At 44.6% G+C, this 15586-nt stretch overlaps 1 protein-coding gene across 5 annotated transcripts in view; it reads left to right on the top strand.

Annotated features, from left to right (window-relative positions):
* The window catches only part of FOXO3 (forkhead box O3), a 118884-nt gene extending 106640 nt beyond the window's left edge, over positions 1 to 12244 (top strand). For all 5 annotated transcript variants that reach the window (XM_082855987.1, XM_082855983.1, XM_082855984.1 and 2 more), the window contains one exon: positions 7304 to 12244. In XM_082855987.1, coding sequence (XP_082712113.1) covers positions 7304 to 7390 — 87 coding nt within the window. In that variant the 3' untranslated portion in view covers positions 7391 to 12244. The remainder of the gene's footprint in view (positions 1 to 7303) is intronic.
* The last annotated feature ends 3342 nt before the right edge of the window (positions 12245 to 15586 follow it).

Here is a 15586-nt window from a genome sequence, read left to right as displayed (position 1 = left end):
AGAAGCGAGACCAAGCCTGGAGGTGAAACATACCACCCAGAAGAGCTACTGCCCACTTGGTTGCAGGTGTTTTGTTTTGTTTCTGTTCCCAATAACAGATGCGAACCTTACTCTGTAATTCTAGACTTTCCTGTTTTTTAATAACCTCTTTTTTTGCTAAAGTCTATGACATTCATTTATTAAAGGATGAGAATTACTTAGTCATGAAGCCCTCAGAGCATAATTCCAGTGTTTCTAAGGATAAAACTTTAACTGCCAGTCCTGGTTTGATTGACGGTTTGCATATCAGTATGTTCTCTCTCTCTGTCTCCCTCCCTCCTTCTCCCCCTTCCCCTCCCCTTTCCTCTCTCCTCTGTCTTTCTCTCTGTTGAAAGACATCCGGACCATAAGATTTTTTTGTTTTAAGTATTCATGTCTGTGTGGAGTGTTCAGTTTGACTCCTTAGTGGAAATTAATGGCCAAGAAGAGGCTGGAAGTTCTGAGGTTGAATTTATAAATTAATTTCCACTGGGCTTCTATTGGTGTACATGCCACTGTAATTAATTGGAACTTCCATTGATCACTTGTGTCTTCAGAAATGATTGGAAAGCAATAGAGCCCAACATAAGTAATCAGAAAATATGTGTTGACTGATAGACCTGTTAGAAGGTATCCCGTAGTTGGTAGTGTCCCTACAGCCTGAATGCACTCGCTGCCCAGCCCCTGTCAACTCAGGTTGTCCTGCTGGCTGAGGTCGGGGTGGGGGGTGGAGAGCCGAAGTGGGGAGCTCCCAGCACGTACTGCCAGGTGCTGGTCAGGCTGAGCGGGGAGAGGAGGGCCACCCACCGTGTGGGTCCACCTCACTCCTGGGTCTGCACTCCCACCGGCCTGCCGCCCTCAGGACAGACGGGCCTCTGTCTCTGTCGATCTTGGAGCAACCCTGAGACCCTCCTTTCTGTTCCTTCTTGGTTTCCTTCCTCTGTTGCACTGGTGTGGTTGCTGCCTCTTGGCTGCCATCTGTGTTACCTGCATGTCCTGGTCATACCTCACAGGTGGATGAGTGGTTTGGACTTTGTGGAACTAAAATAGCTGATTTTGTGTTTTCGATTTCAGAATCACTTTTGGAAAATTTAGATTGTCTTCAAAACCCTGCATATCTAAAGCAGGAAAAAGAAGACTTTGGAGACCTCCCTCTTTTGTGCTTGGTAGCTGGACCCTTAGACGGGCTGGAGCATTACGGCCACACTTGCACTTAGTCCCAAGGGAGGTAGGGCATCCCAGCCCAAAGGGGTAGCTGCACACTCCCAATTGTCCCCATACCTCCTCTAGCCAGTAAATGCAGTGAGGAGTCACGCAGGATGGGGCCACACCCAGTAAACATAAACATTGTGATATTCAGGTCATGGTTTATGGCTCTAAGTATTTCCTCCTGGAAATACTTATTTCCTCTAAGTATTTCCCTCCCTTGTGTTTCTAAATGGTGAATCACTTTAGCAGTGACAGCAATTTGAGAGAGTAGCGTGACTCTTAATTCGGGGGGCTGGTGATAAAGAATGGGTTTGGTAGGATGGCAGAAGGTAAATTCTTTATGAAATCCTATTTAAAATTTTATTTTAAAAATAAAATAATTTGGATGTTAAAGCTGTGCCTTGTATTGGTCCTTAGGAGGTTTCATCTTATAAGAAGTATGAGTTTTTTCTCATATTCTTCTGAATAGAAACTTCATCAGAAGCCATCCTCCTCCCAAAAGGGGATCATTAAAGTTCTAGGTCTTGTCCCATAAGCAGTAGGTACTGCTTGGATTCAAATGAGATTAACTCTTAGCAAATGCGAGTCTGTTTAAAATGCTTTGTGGAAGCTGTAAGGCTTAAAAGGGTGTTAAGCGTTTGAATTGGCAGAGAGGAAGAGAGGGCTGTTCCAGGAGTTGGCTCGTTCATTTATTCAGCCAACATTTATTGTGTGCCTCTCCTCTGTTTCAACTTTCCAGGCTACTTGGGACATCAAGAAAATGTGTCCCTGCTGGAATGTGCACTTCTTGTGGGTAAATACCATGTCTAAGACAGTGCTCTTGAAACAGTAGATGCTCCGTAAGTGTTTGGTTTGATTTGAAGGCTTTGCTCTGCCCTCAATATATTGGGACTTCAATGTGTATGAAAAAGTAACCATTCTGGGCACTATGTGTTGAGGTGCCAGGTAAGTGGCTTAGGAGTTTAGCAGAGGACGGCCTGGGGCCGGTGGGGCTGGAAGAGCCATCTGGATGTTTGGATGGGGAGAGCAAACCAGGCAAAGGCACTGAACCTGACCCATCGGATAAGCAGGAGTGGGTGTTAAAGCGTGTTCAGGACAGCGGAGCCAGACCCCCAGGACTCTGCCAGCCAGGGTTTTGGAGTATTATAATTAAGGCTAAGAAACCATGCATCCAGAAAGGATCCAAAAGCCCCTTAAGGTCTTTGGCCTTAAAAACAGTTCTTTAAAAGATTGTAATCCAGAACTTTGCAAGTTGTGCTGTGTGGTTTGAAAATCTAAGAATCTTAAGAAAATCGGAAATCTCTGCGACTTTGCTCTTGACAGTAAATTAACAAGTATCATGTTTCTGCTATTGCAGTCACCATATTTGACCCCGGATGCACAAAGAATATTAGTCACCATAATCTCTGCCCCAAAGTAAAGACAGAGACAGGACATTCTTAAATTTGTATTAATCATCATTAATCCCTACAGTCTGAGCAGCAGAAAGTCTGCGTCTCTGTGCAGGCCACTCCTGCTCTGTGTCCCTCAGCTGTGAAGTGCTAGGGTGGCAGCTTCTCTCCTCTTCCTGTGTTTATCAGCACAGCACACAGGCTGGCTGGAAGGGCAGTCCACACCAGATCCAGGTCCTGAAGCGTCCTGGAGGCGACAGCTCTTCAGTGGCCTGTCGCCAGCCTTCGCGGACAGGCTTCAGCTGCCACCTTGAGAAGCCCAGGAATTACAGGAGGTAGCTGCAAGCAGTGCTTACACAGGTCACGCTTTTACACAAACTAAGCTTTAAAAAAAAAAAGTCTAGCTGAGTGTCTTTCCAGTATCTTCCTGAGTGTCACCTTTGCCATGAAAAGTTTATTTTAAGCTTCCCTGTAACATCCCACGTTCTCCATAAGTACTTACTTGCCCCTTAGAAAGCCTGTGAGCTGCCCTTCCTAGAAACGTGATTTTCCTTCAGGGAGGCTCCTCAGCTGTGTACAAATTTGGCCAGAATTTCCATACCTGTTTTCTTTCCCCTCGTAAACTATTCAGCTTCTAAAATGGCAAGTTGACAGCATTTGCTAAAATGGATTTTTATAGAGCTGCACCTCCTAATTCCCCTTCTTGGGCTGTCTTGGAGGATGGCTCTGTTGGGCCAGCCTTGCAGGCAGAAGGCTGCATTTTAATCAGCAAGGCCCCTGCAGTCCCTGAACCCCAGGTTGGTGTTCATGCACTTCCCTAAGTCCTTGTTATCGCCCATTCCAACCCAGAAGATTTTGAAAAATTAACCAAATTAAGCCAAAGTGTCGTTGCCCATTAGGTGTTTCTTGAGCTGCTTCGTGTTTAGGCCGCGAAGATGAGCTCCGAGGGAATTGCTTTCATTTTGGCTCTCCAACACTGGCCGTGGCTGCCTTACCCAAGCCCTGCAGAAATGCTGTTTTTCCTGGGGTGACACCAACAGAAGCTTGGATGCTGGCAGTTGTGGCCTGTGATGGACTGGGTGTCCCTCAGACCCCTCTGGGGGGAAGTAGAGATGGTGGCAGGCAGGCATTTCTTTGCCCTCTACTCGGGTAGAAACATTCATACTCTGAAACCCACACCTGTTCTCTGAACACATGAAGTTTCCCTGTCAGATCAAGTGAATATCAATTCATTTCCTTTTCTATCCTAAAGGTTCCATATTTAGTTCCCAGCTTGCCCCAGGGGTTGCAAGTTTGGCTTAAATTACGTTTAAAGAGTGAGGAAAGTGATATTTCACTTTAATGTTGAGTTTCAGGCAGACTTTCCTCCAAAGATCTTTCCGTTTTAGCTAGGAAAGCCGTGGATAACCTGTATGGATTTGCAGATAGGAGAGTTTCATCCCTGTGGCTCTGTTTCCTTCCCTGTCATATTTGGTATTGGGGGTCCTATTCCTTTCCTCTCTGCCAGGAAGATGAAAACACTGCTGAGAAATCCAGATTTGTCACAGTGGAGTTGAGCTGTGGGAGGACAGCAGCAGGAACATTTATGTTTTATTCCCAGTTTAAAGTTGATGGGGGTTGTTACGTTTTGTGTACAGTTTCTTGGAGGTGCTGCCCTTTCTTAGAACATCACGTGAGTTAGTGGCGATAATTTGGTTTCCCCATTTCATTTTCCCTGCATCAACAGCCTGATTTCAAACTTAAGTGTTGGGCAGGGAGAGAGAGGGAAGAGATTTTTCTCCCTGTTAGTGAAAGTCGCTGATGGGACGGGACGGTGTTCGCCTATTGTTAGTTGGCCCATTGCCTAGTAACTGTGAAGTGATAGCTGTAATTCCCATCAGCTGTAGGCTTCTTTTTCCTTCCAAAAATTTTGCTTAATCTGATGTGTTTTTAGACTCATAAGGGCATCGACATACACACGTAAACTTCACAGTTAACTAAAGCGTCTTACTTGAAAGAATGTCAGAGTGGTGAGAGCACCAATCAGAAGCAGGGAACTTGTATCCAAACGAAGTATCGTTAAATCCCATTAATGTGCTCCCTCCATTTTTTCAGTCCTTGATGGAGTCAGATAAACATGTGCAAACACTGAGCCATCAAAGAGAGGTTAAAAATCTAAGGCAGGTGAGGGGCCGCTGTCCTTGTGACGATTTTTGATCGTAAGGTCTTCCTAGTGAATGGTGAATCTGGTGTTCCTCTTAGAAGAGTGATTGCATTTCCTTTCTGTTTTCACAGTATTTTACAAACAAACTGTTTGCCTTCTATCACAGAGAAACAAGTTGCCTTTCTGTCCTGTGGAGTGGGGGTTTCTCTGTTAATAACAGTTTGTCCTCTGTGACAAATTTAAACTTCTAAACCTGGGCCAGGCGTCTCCCAGTTGAACCGCCAGGCACAGGCCGTTTCCTGTGAGGCCTCAGGGGAGCTCCAGGATGTAGTGCCACAAGGGGCCCCAAGCCCATTCTGCAAAGAGGGAAAGAGTGACGATCAGTGCATTCCCTTCCTAATGATGAGGTTCCCTGAAGGTTCTGGACCTTTGGATGAGACTGTGATGGTTGTTGCTCTAGACTGCCCACTCTGGCCTCCTGCCCCTGGTTTCAGGGCCGATGCCCTATTCTGCTTAGAACGATGCCACGTTGGGGGTTGTAGGTGCCCTCTGCCTTCTTCCCTCCTGTGCTGACCCGGCGCCAGCATTAGAGCAAGCTGCGTGCCCTGCCTTTGTACTTGGAGAATGAAGTGTGTCACCTTCCCAGCATGCACTGGTTTCTGTGGCTGAATAATTAACACCAGAGGGAACCGGGGGATGGGGTCTGGATTAGGTAATACTTTACACCTTCTCTCTTGGCACTTACAGTTAAGTCAGGATCGGGACTTGGGGACCATAGTCACCTGATGACTAATTGCCTGGTGATCTTAGGTTGTGGTTTATTAAGTGTTACTGTGAAGGAAAGAACCAAATCCCCTCCCAAAGAACCATGTCTACACCCCTATTTCTTCATGCCTCAGGGGTCCCAGGTAGAGTAGCTAGAATAGCACTGGCTCTGGCAGGTTAAATACCTCACAGGTACTGAGATCTGATATCATTTTATTACCTTTTCTCCATCTGAAATCAACAAGCCATTATTTTATAGTCTAGGCCAATATTGTCTAGTATCATTACAAAGCAAAGAATACCTTCAAAAAACGCCATCAGCCAGGGAAACGAAATACTTGGGGAAGGGGTGGGAAGAAGGGGCCTTTTCCTGTTTTACTGTCTCTACCTCTAATAAAACAACCTAAGTTCTTCTGTTTGGAGCTATAGCAAGAGTAATTATGACCGTAGGTATGTAATATTACGAGTACCAAGCCCTGCTGTCTTTCTGAATATTGGTGGTGAGAGGTAAGATTGCCAAACAGTCCAACCACAGAACAGAATTGTACACTTGTGAAACCTCCAGGTGAATTTAAGATAATATCCTTTTTAAAGGAGAGAGAAGCAGATGTACGTAACGTGTGTGTGTGTGAGTGTGAGAGAGAGAGAGCTTATTGATGCATTTTTCATTACTTGTTCACCTTATCTGGTGAGAAGATCCTGAGGTTGCTTCCCTACCACTTTTCCATTTCTTGGCCTAGAGCCATTTTTTTCCTACCATGACAGCTGACACTGTCTCCATAAACAAAAGGTCTTGAGGCCTGTCATGTCAGTTCCTTTAGCTACATCTCTATGACTATGTGTGTGTGTGTGTGTGTGTGTGTGTGTGTGTGTGTGTGTATATATATATATATATATATATATATATATTTAATTCTCTAACTTTTCTGGGCTCAGTGGTCGCAAGAAATCTGATAAGATTTGTGTAAATTCAGATGCTTTGAGAGGATTTACCGTTTGAAGGTGGCTGAGTGCATAATAATAATACCAACAATAATAGTGTTGTTAATTTTTAAAGGGATGTTTTGTGGGAGGTTTTTTGGGCCATATGTATGTGTGATATAATTGTTTTTCCTCTGCAGGTTTTTAATATAAAAAGCAAATTCCTAGGACACCCCACTTAGAGATTACTTCTCCTTTCATAGTGAGGGAAGTCAAGATGACCCCAACCCAGCAGTGCAGACCGATGAAGCCTTTGTGGAAAGTGGCCATTTCCACTCCCCTGATGTTGGGCTGTCAATGGGAAGGGTGGTAAGCAAGGTCACTTAGTCCTCATAGCTGGGGGAGGGGGAACCAGAAGAGCATAGCTGGTCTGCTTGGGGTGACCAGCTCCCCTGGTTTTAGCATGTAAGTCTCGTGTCCCAGGAAGCCCCTCAATCCAAAAATCTAGAGTAAAACCCCATCTGCACCCCAGGCCTCCCTAACTTGGAAGGGCCCGCTGAGGCACCCCGATTTGCCTCGCTTTGTTAACCTCCACAAGTGAATGGCCCCGTTTCCTCGAGGCTTTCTAACGTGAGGGCGTTTTGTTATCAAGCACGGAAATAAGGTGAGTGATCTCCAGGCTTTGTCCTTAGGTTTTCAGCCCTTTGAAGCTAGTGCAGCAGAACAGCTTGACTTGCAGCACCCCTGGCCCAGAGGCAGGTGAGGGACCGGAGGGTGAGGAGACGTGACCTGGAGGGCCCACTGCTGCTGTTTGAATGTCCTTAACCGTCTCTGGTTTTCTTCTCTCCTCCTTTAGACCCTCAAACTGACACAAGACCTACAGAGGAAACCCTTTGCCAAATCTGCTCTCAGCAAGTGGACAGTGATACCGTTTACAGCTTAACACCTTTGTGAGCCCCTGCCGTTTCCTACCCCAGCAGAGACTGTTATCGGCCCCTTACCCCGGGTGAAGCACTTACCCTCGCACAGAACTCTCTCTATAAAGTATGCAAAACCTTCCTTGTACGGGGTGACAGCCACCTGCCAGCGAAGGACAGCACCCTGCCAGCACCACCCACCCTGTTCAGAGCACACCGTGAGCCCGCGGGCCATTCTGTGGTGTTTTAATATCGTGATGGTTTATGGGATGTTTTAAGTGTTGTTTTTGTGTTTGTTTTCCTTTGACTTTGAGTTTCTCACATGCATTAACTTGCAGTCTCTTTATGTTAAAATATTAATCATGCTTCCCCTGGCAAATTTAAACACAGAAGGAAAATGTTGTACCAGCTACTATGCTGGCTTTGGGTGTCACAAGCATTCGAGCCCGTAGAACTCCCCAAACTAACACATCACATAAACTAGAGGGGGGGTTTCTCTCTTCTTTCGTTTGGTAGAAAACTATCCTTTTCTAAAAACTGAACAGTGGCACAAGTGTTTTCTGTGTGCACCGGTCCAGGACAGAGCCCTGCATCGGCAAACCTGACTCAGAACCAAACCACGTGCTTGGCTCTGAGTCAGGGTGGTCGGGGGATGAGACCCCGGCACCTGTTCTGCAGTTGCCAGATCAGTAGGGCCTGTGGTCTCCTGTCAGTATCCTCAGCTAACACAGCCAACAGTGATGGTATGTTGGTTAGAAGTTAGAATTTTTCAAGGAAGAAATCAGCTCAGCTGTCCGCTCATTGCCAAATGCCACTAACAGGTTTAGTTTTAAGGAGAAAAGAAAAGAAAAGGAAAAAAAAGTAGTCGTGTTTTTCTTTGCAGAAGAAGTGAACTTACGGGTGAACATTAAGCCCGCAGTGAGAAATGTGTGGAAACTACAAACCCGAGTCACTATTTTTCTAAATGTGCACCCTTGATGATTTTCAGTCTTGCTCTGTATAATCTGATCTAGTAGACGTGTATGAGTGACAAGCAATAGCATACAAACTGATTTCTTTTTAATATAAATAAGCTTAGATTGTAATTGTACAAGTGTCACAATGGAAGTACAAGATAGGGCAGTTTTGACCTCCCCCCACACACTTTTCCTGCTTCTATGGATTTCATTTTTTTCTTTTCAAAAAGTTATGGTGCTGTATAGGTGCTTTCTGTTTAACCTGAGAAGTGTGAGTATATTAGTTACCCTCTTTGGTAGACAGAATAGTTGGGAACACCTTTGGTACATATGAAACTGGTGTAATGATGCTCTGATTAGCACAGCATATGCATACTTCTCCAAAGTGATATATGAAGACTCTTTTCGTTGCATAAAAAGCATTAGGCATAGAAATGTATAAATATATTTTATCATGTACAGTACAAAAATGGAACAGTCTGCATGGATGTTAGGGATACAGGCTAGTATTTCAGCACAGACCTCCCTGCATGAGTTCTCGCTGATGCTTGCACCGTGCAGTGGGCACTGATTCCCTTCCACCAACACAGACGTGCCACCCGACCCCCTGCACCCATCACCAGCCACCAGGGGTCCCTTCGTGCACCTTTGCTTCCTGATTCCCCTGGGGGTGATATTGGTGGTGATAACAGCTCCTAGCATAATGAACGTTCCATTTGGTGTTGCCACTTGTCTCTCCCGCCTCGCTTGGGCTGTCATGTTTGAGCGATGGCCCTGTTGATTTCACCCTGCCCCCTACTGAATCTGTAAATTGTTGTGCAATTTGTGGTTATAGTAGACCTGTAGCATATCACCTTTTCTAAACTGCTACAAGTTTATAATCTTCATTTTGAAAGTACGTATAATTTTTAAAAATATGTATTCTATTCACGTGGTCTGCTTGTCAGTGAGACAGGCTTTTGCTTACTGTATTCTTTTGTAACAAAGCTAGCCACTTCCTTGATTTCTTTGGTAGTCTGCTGTACACAAGAACTGTCAAGTGTCAGCAAGAGAGGACTGCCTCTCTGGGTCCCTAAGTGGTGCAGCCCCCTGGGTGGAGACATAGTTCAGAGACAGTGGCAGCAGCTCAGGGACGGTGGGGAGTGGCAGAGGGGTGTTGGATATAGGGGAGAATCCGAGTGCTTCCAACACGAGGGCCCTGAGAACTTCTCTCCTGAGCTCAAAGAAACAAGAAAACTAACAAAATAGCTACTTGCCTTTGCAGTTTTATACACCGTGGGAAATACTTTGGGAGTAAGAAAGGCAACCCTCAAATGTGTTTTGACTTTTAAAGTGTTGAATTCCTTTCAGACATGTGGCATCTCATTTATTCTTTTCTTTTCCCCCCCAATGTTTGTTAGATTTCAGGCAGAATGTTTTACAAAATGTCCTAGAACCGGATTCTAATTTAATCTAAAACAGCTGAGGGAGGGACAGAGAGGTATGAGAGCAGGATAGCCACAGAGCAGATCAGGAAAACGGAGAGGGAGGGGTGCTTGGAATTTTTTTCTTTTCCTGTTTTGTTTTTTTTTTTAAGTAAGTCAGCATCTACATGTAGAGTGTCGCGGACAGCTGAGATCAGGGCAAAGTGTAGCGCCAGCGTCAGGCAAGAATGGGATAGTTAAGCCTGTCCAGGATCACAGCAGGCCCACTCTCACCCTTGGCCGCCCACCCAGAGGCCAGGATCCCTTAGGCTAACTGAGTCCGAAGGCAGTCAGACAGGGCAGAGGTGCCACCTAAGCCCTCTCCCTCTTGTATTTGAAGACCCTGCTTTCAGGAGGGGCCTACCGATGGCCACCATGTGGAGTTCTGAGTGCCAGGGGCCCTCACAGGAAGTCTTCTGACCTGGAGTATCTCAGTGGAATACTTGGTAGTCTCCGGGAGTCTGGCGGTTGTAATGTTTGCATCCTGATAAGAACTTTCGGAGTCTACACTCAGCCTCTAAATAAGCTAGGGAGCCTTCCACTTTTTGATGGGAAATTTAGAAAGAAGAGTAACAATGTTGAAAACATGACCCGAACTCCGGGGTTCTGTTGTTCTCTTCAGGGCTCCAGAACCAGATACATTTTACCAAAGTTAGAAAAGAGCTTTATCACAAGGCTTCACTGTCCTGGCGTGAGTGAGGCCTGACCGCCAGGTTCAGAGTATCCCGTTAACTGTGAATGAATCAGAGGTCGATTTCCTTTATCCTTTATTGCATCCCCTGCAATGTAATGACTGCCGAAACATATTTTTTTAAATTTCAGAAGTTTGTCTCTCCTGTTAACGGGAAGAGCGTGCACACACGTGTAGTAATGGTGGACTCTGTGTGTGTGTGTGTGTGTGTGTGTGTGTGTGTGTGTGTGTGTGTGTGTGGTGGTGAGTTTTGCCCTGTGTGTGTTGCTCCCCCACCCTGAGGAGAAGACCTCTTGGCTCACTGGTCAGGACAGGTATGCCCAGTCTCAGGGTGTCATTTCAGGCGGCTTCTGAAATTGTTAAAGATGGTAGGGAGTCTATCTAATGAACCCCACTTAAAGAATAAGGAATATTTGAATCTCTTGGAAAGGCCGTCAAGAGGAAAGCAGTCAAACACCCAGGCCCATTTTTCATGCTGATGCCAAGGGCTGGTGAGGGGAAATTAAAAAGTTACCCCTTCTCTCTGAAAGCAGAAATAAAATCCTGACAGCTCCAAACTCTGATTTCTTCTTTCTCGGTGTATTTGGGGAACACTATACGATTAGGTATAATGTATTCTTTTTTAATTAAGAAAAGCAAAAAATTTTGTAGAAATACAATCACTGGCAAAGAGGTATGAAAAAGCCAGCCTCTCCTGGAGACCAGGGGCGGCAGGGCACAGCGAGGGGAGAGTGAAGTCCTTGTGAAATCATGTCTGTCAGACAAGATGTTAACGCAGATGCTCAAGTAACTGAAGAGTACAGTCGGCCCTCCGCATACACGGGCTCAGCATCCTCGGATTCAACCAACCACGGGTCCGTAGGGCCGACTGTACCACAGCATTTTATATAAGGGACTTGGGCATCCACAGATTTTGGTATCTGTGGAGGTCCTGCAACCAAACCCCCACGGATACCAAGGGGTGACTGTGTATTATATTTGATCTAGATCTTTAGTGAGTAACATTTTATGCAGTTCGAATGAATGAAATATTTTCCTCTTGTTTAGTTTTATTTGTATGTATTTTTCTTGGTTGAATGATTGGTTCCGAGGCCTCTGCCACACTCCAGAAATATTTGTGCGGCTGCTTTAAAAAAAAAAAAAAACAACTACATGTCTGGTCACTTATTTCTCTAAAATTATCTCATTGCCTGGCAATCAATCTTCTCTCAATACACTTGTCCTAGTACATTATGTACACGCAAAATGTAAACAGATGTGAAGGAGGACCAGAAAAATTAGTTAATATTAAAAAAATGTACATTTTGGCTTCACATGTTTAACTTTTTTTTTAAGAAAAAAAGCTGCATGAATGGAAAAAAAATCTGTATACAGTATCTGTAAAACTGTCTTATCTGTTTCAATTTCTTGCTCATAACCCATGCAAACTAGAACTCATCGTGGTGCCTGGCCATATTCAAACACCTAAGAGTCACGCAGTTGATACTTGGTTTGAAGCACCTCATCCTTTCTTTCAAAGCGAACACTATCATATTGCATTCTTACTGAGGATTTTGTCTATCCATATGTTGCCATGAATTATCTCTACCACCTTTCCTCTCAAGAATCAAAACCAGTTTGATTTGGGAATCTTCTCCTTTCCAAATGAAATAGAGATGCAGTACTTAACTTTCCTTGGTGTTTGTAGATATTGCCTTGTGTATTCCATTTAAAACCGTAATCTAGTTTGTAAAAGAGATGGTGACGCATGTAAATAAAGCATCAATGACACTATCTTACTCCAAGAAGTTTTTTGTTCTCCTTCCCCCTTTCTTTAACCCGAGGAGTGAAATAGCTGAGTTTATCTCAAGGTCTTCCTGTGGAAGAGGCACAACGCTGGAAGACTCTATCCTGAGATCTCTAAACTAAATGAATCCTGCAGACTTTTCCTCTGACCCACTTTTGACCTTCACGGGCACCCGTACAATTTAATCAAGCAGATTTATGGCATTGTTCATGGTGGCTGATAGCCACTTTGGCCTGCCCTGAGTCAGGTTGCCCCGGAGGAGCTTCTACATGGGGAGGCGGGATTGAAACTCTGTCTTCCTTGGGTGTCAGAGGTTTTGACCTGTCACAGGTTTGCCCCTAAGGAGGTCCTGCTCACGTGAGTCCAGCAGATGAATGTCGGTCATCACGGTGCCCTCCTTCACATCAAAGTCAAACACAACGCCTAAGGCTGCTGGTGGCAATAGCATAAATATTTCCTCTTAGCTAAGTTAGGGGGAACACCACCCTACTGTAAAACTATACTTAGTAGCCTGGGTTGTGGTTTTCCTATTAATAGACATTATAAAAATCATTCAGCTTTTGGGTTCAAAGTCCTAAGCAGCACGATGGACTCTTACTTCAGATCAGGTAGGTAAAAAAGATTTTAAAGTTTGCCCTTTGGGATAAATTCTACATTGGTGAAGAGTCATGCTTTCATAAGTCTGTCCTTATCATTGTTTTAATTTCCTGTACAGGTAAAACTTCATCTTCTAATACCAGAGCCAACTAGGAGAAGGTATTTCGTTTGCGATTGCTTTCAAGTTTTGATTCTGTCTCCCAAAAGGTTAAAGATGGAAATCCAAAACCAGCTTCACAAGATTCTCAGTAACTGAGAGTTTTCCCAAACCAGGTAAAAATTCAACTAAAATTAATTGAAGTTAATGAACAACAATTACTAAGTCAATTTCAAGTGTGGCAGTGGGCCAGAGGCTGTGATGGGCACCAGTAGAGCTAGACCCTGCCCTCCATGAGTTTATACTCAAGATATCATCTATCTGCTCCACCTTGAGGAGTAAAGAGTTCATTGTTGCCGGCTCTCCCTGCTTCAGCTTCTTGTTTAAAAGAGGAAGAATCTGAACTGGTTAATCTTGCTAACACTTTAGGGAATTGATTTCGCAAATGTTTGAGTAGTGAGGGCAAACCTTTAATACAGCACACGTGACATGTATCAGCCTAGCCACGCACATCACAGCTGGAATACAGAGGTCAAGGGTGGAGGAAGGTAGAGTTCACAGCCACTCTAGTCGATCTGGCAGACACTCCACCCCCGTCCCCATGACCACTTCCCTGGGACATGGGGAAAAAGGGTGATGGCTGTGGTGCCCTCAGCCCAGCCCATGGTGGGCATGTGCAGGGGAGTGTGTTTGGAGGGTGGAGGTGAAGAGAGGAGCATCTAGAAGGGGACCCACCCTCCCTCTGCTCCATTGCCATCAGGGAGAAGCTTTGGTTCTGGGCCCTGAGGACACCTTTGGAGCTGAAGGAAGAGGGGTCCTTCCCCTTGAATTTTCTTTATTCGAACATTAGAAGAGGAGGAGTCTCAGCAGTATTTAAGACCTGAAGAAAATTAGATTGTGTGTGTGTGTGTGTGTGTCTGTAGTTCTGCCTAGTGTCCATCACATAGTAATGGCTCAAAACTTCGTTTTTGCCTTCTTTCTCAGAGGACTTACTAGACACACTACAAACATCCCCACTCCCACGCAGGGAAGAAAAGTCTCGATGCTCTTCTTGTCTTAGCACAGGCCCACCTCCGTGAGTCCTACATTCATCCATCCCACCAGCACCAGGATGTGCCAGGCACCGGGATGGCAGAGAAAACTGCTCCCATCTCAGGCTTCTCATAGCCACTGTCCAGAGAGGCTGCCCCAAAGGCTGAGGGGTCAATAGCTCGGCACCCCTGTAACTTCCCAACCGAACTGAAAGCCCTGATCTAGAAGAAATCACAGAAAACTTGGTAATGGTTCAGTCCAGGGATGGATGCAAGGGACTTTGGCTTTCAACTCTTTTCCTTATATACTATTTTAAGTTATCAAAATGGGAGAGTGTTACTAGTATAAAGATAAATATGGCTTCTGAAGAGCCATGGTGGAGAGGCTGGCTTTGACTCCTCTTCTGAGACTGGAAGGAATAAGGTGGGAGAAGGGGGTTAGGGAATAAAAGTGGAGATAGTGAGATAACTATACTGTTTGAAAGGAATCTGACTGATAAATGAATGATATCATTGCAACGTTGTGTCTTCATAACTTTGGGTTTCCATAATTTCCTCCTATTAACACCTTGAATATCAGTATAGGAGTCACCTAATCAGAACAAAGGAATTTTATGCACCTGTTAATTATAAAAACTATATGCTTATATTGGATGCACTCTTGGAAATGTAATTATCTATTGCTCTTGTAACTTTTATATTAATATAAGAAAAACAAAAAGCAGAATAGAAATAGTATATGCCAGTGTAAACTGTGGCTGAGGAGAGGTCCTAAAAGGTAAAATGCTAAAATTGAAATAATTCTTGTGTCCTGGACACTTCTGGCCTCAAAACTGGACTCAGGACCTCAACTGTTGCCACTGTGAGTAAGCTAACGCTGTTCCTTGGCCACTCCGAGTCCCGCTCCAGTGGGGGAGAAGGGGTTCTTCTTCCCACCAAGATGCGACCATTGGGTAAATCCCCAGGTAGAAGGGTGTCCTCATGCCAGGACTTGTCCCCAAAAGACAAATGTCCATTGTAGCTGGCAACTGGTTATGGAATTTTCTGTCAAAATTATCTTCATTTGTTGCACTGTATTTTTGAAAGGTAATGCATTCCCATGATTAAAATGCTAGAAAGCATATCGCGATACACACAAAGGGAGAGTTTTCCTCCCACCCCTGTCTAGTTCTCTTGACTAGTTCCTCCCACCCTAAAGTTTCTTGGGTATCCTTCCAGAATCTCTGATGCACCTACAAGGAATAAAAGCACAAATTATTACTTTCCCCTTTTTATTACACAAAAAGTACATTATACGCACTGCCAGATATCTTGCTTTGATAATGATTTTCTCACACATGGAGGAAATATCAGTACGTAGAAAGCCTCCTCATTTTTAGAGTTGCATAGTATTCCACTGTTCATTGTATCCCAGTTCATTTAACCAGGAGTCCCCTATTGATAGACATTGGACATTGTTACTGAACATTTGTTGTTATCAGCAACACTGCAGCGAATAACCTTATACATGTATTACGTACACAGGTCAGAATCTTTGTAGGATTAATGCCCAAACGTGGAATTACTGGGGCAAGAGGTACATATACATTTGCAATTTTGAA

Source organism: Leucopleurus acutus (assembly GCF_964270905.1).
Source record: "Leucopleurus acutus genome assembly, chromosome: 15".
Classification (NCBI taxonomy): domain Eukaryota; kingdom Metazoa; phylum Chordata; class Mammalia; order Artiodactyla; family Delphinidae; genus Leucopleurus; species Leucopleurus acutus.
The sequence above is the reverse complement of the archived record's forward strand: the minus strand, read 5'-3'. Positions and strand labels throughout refer to the sequence as shown.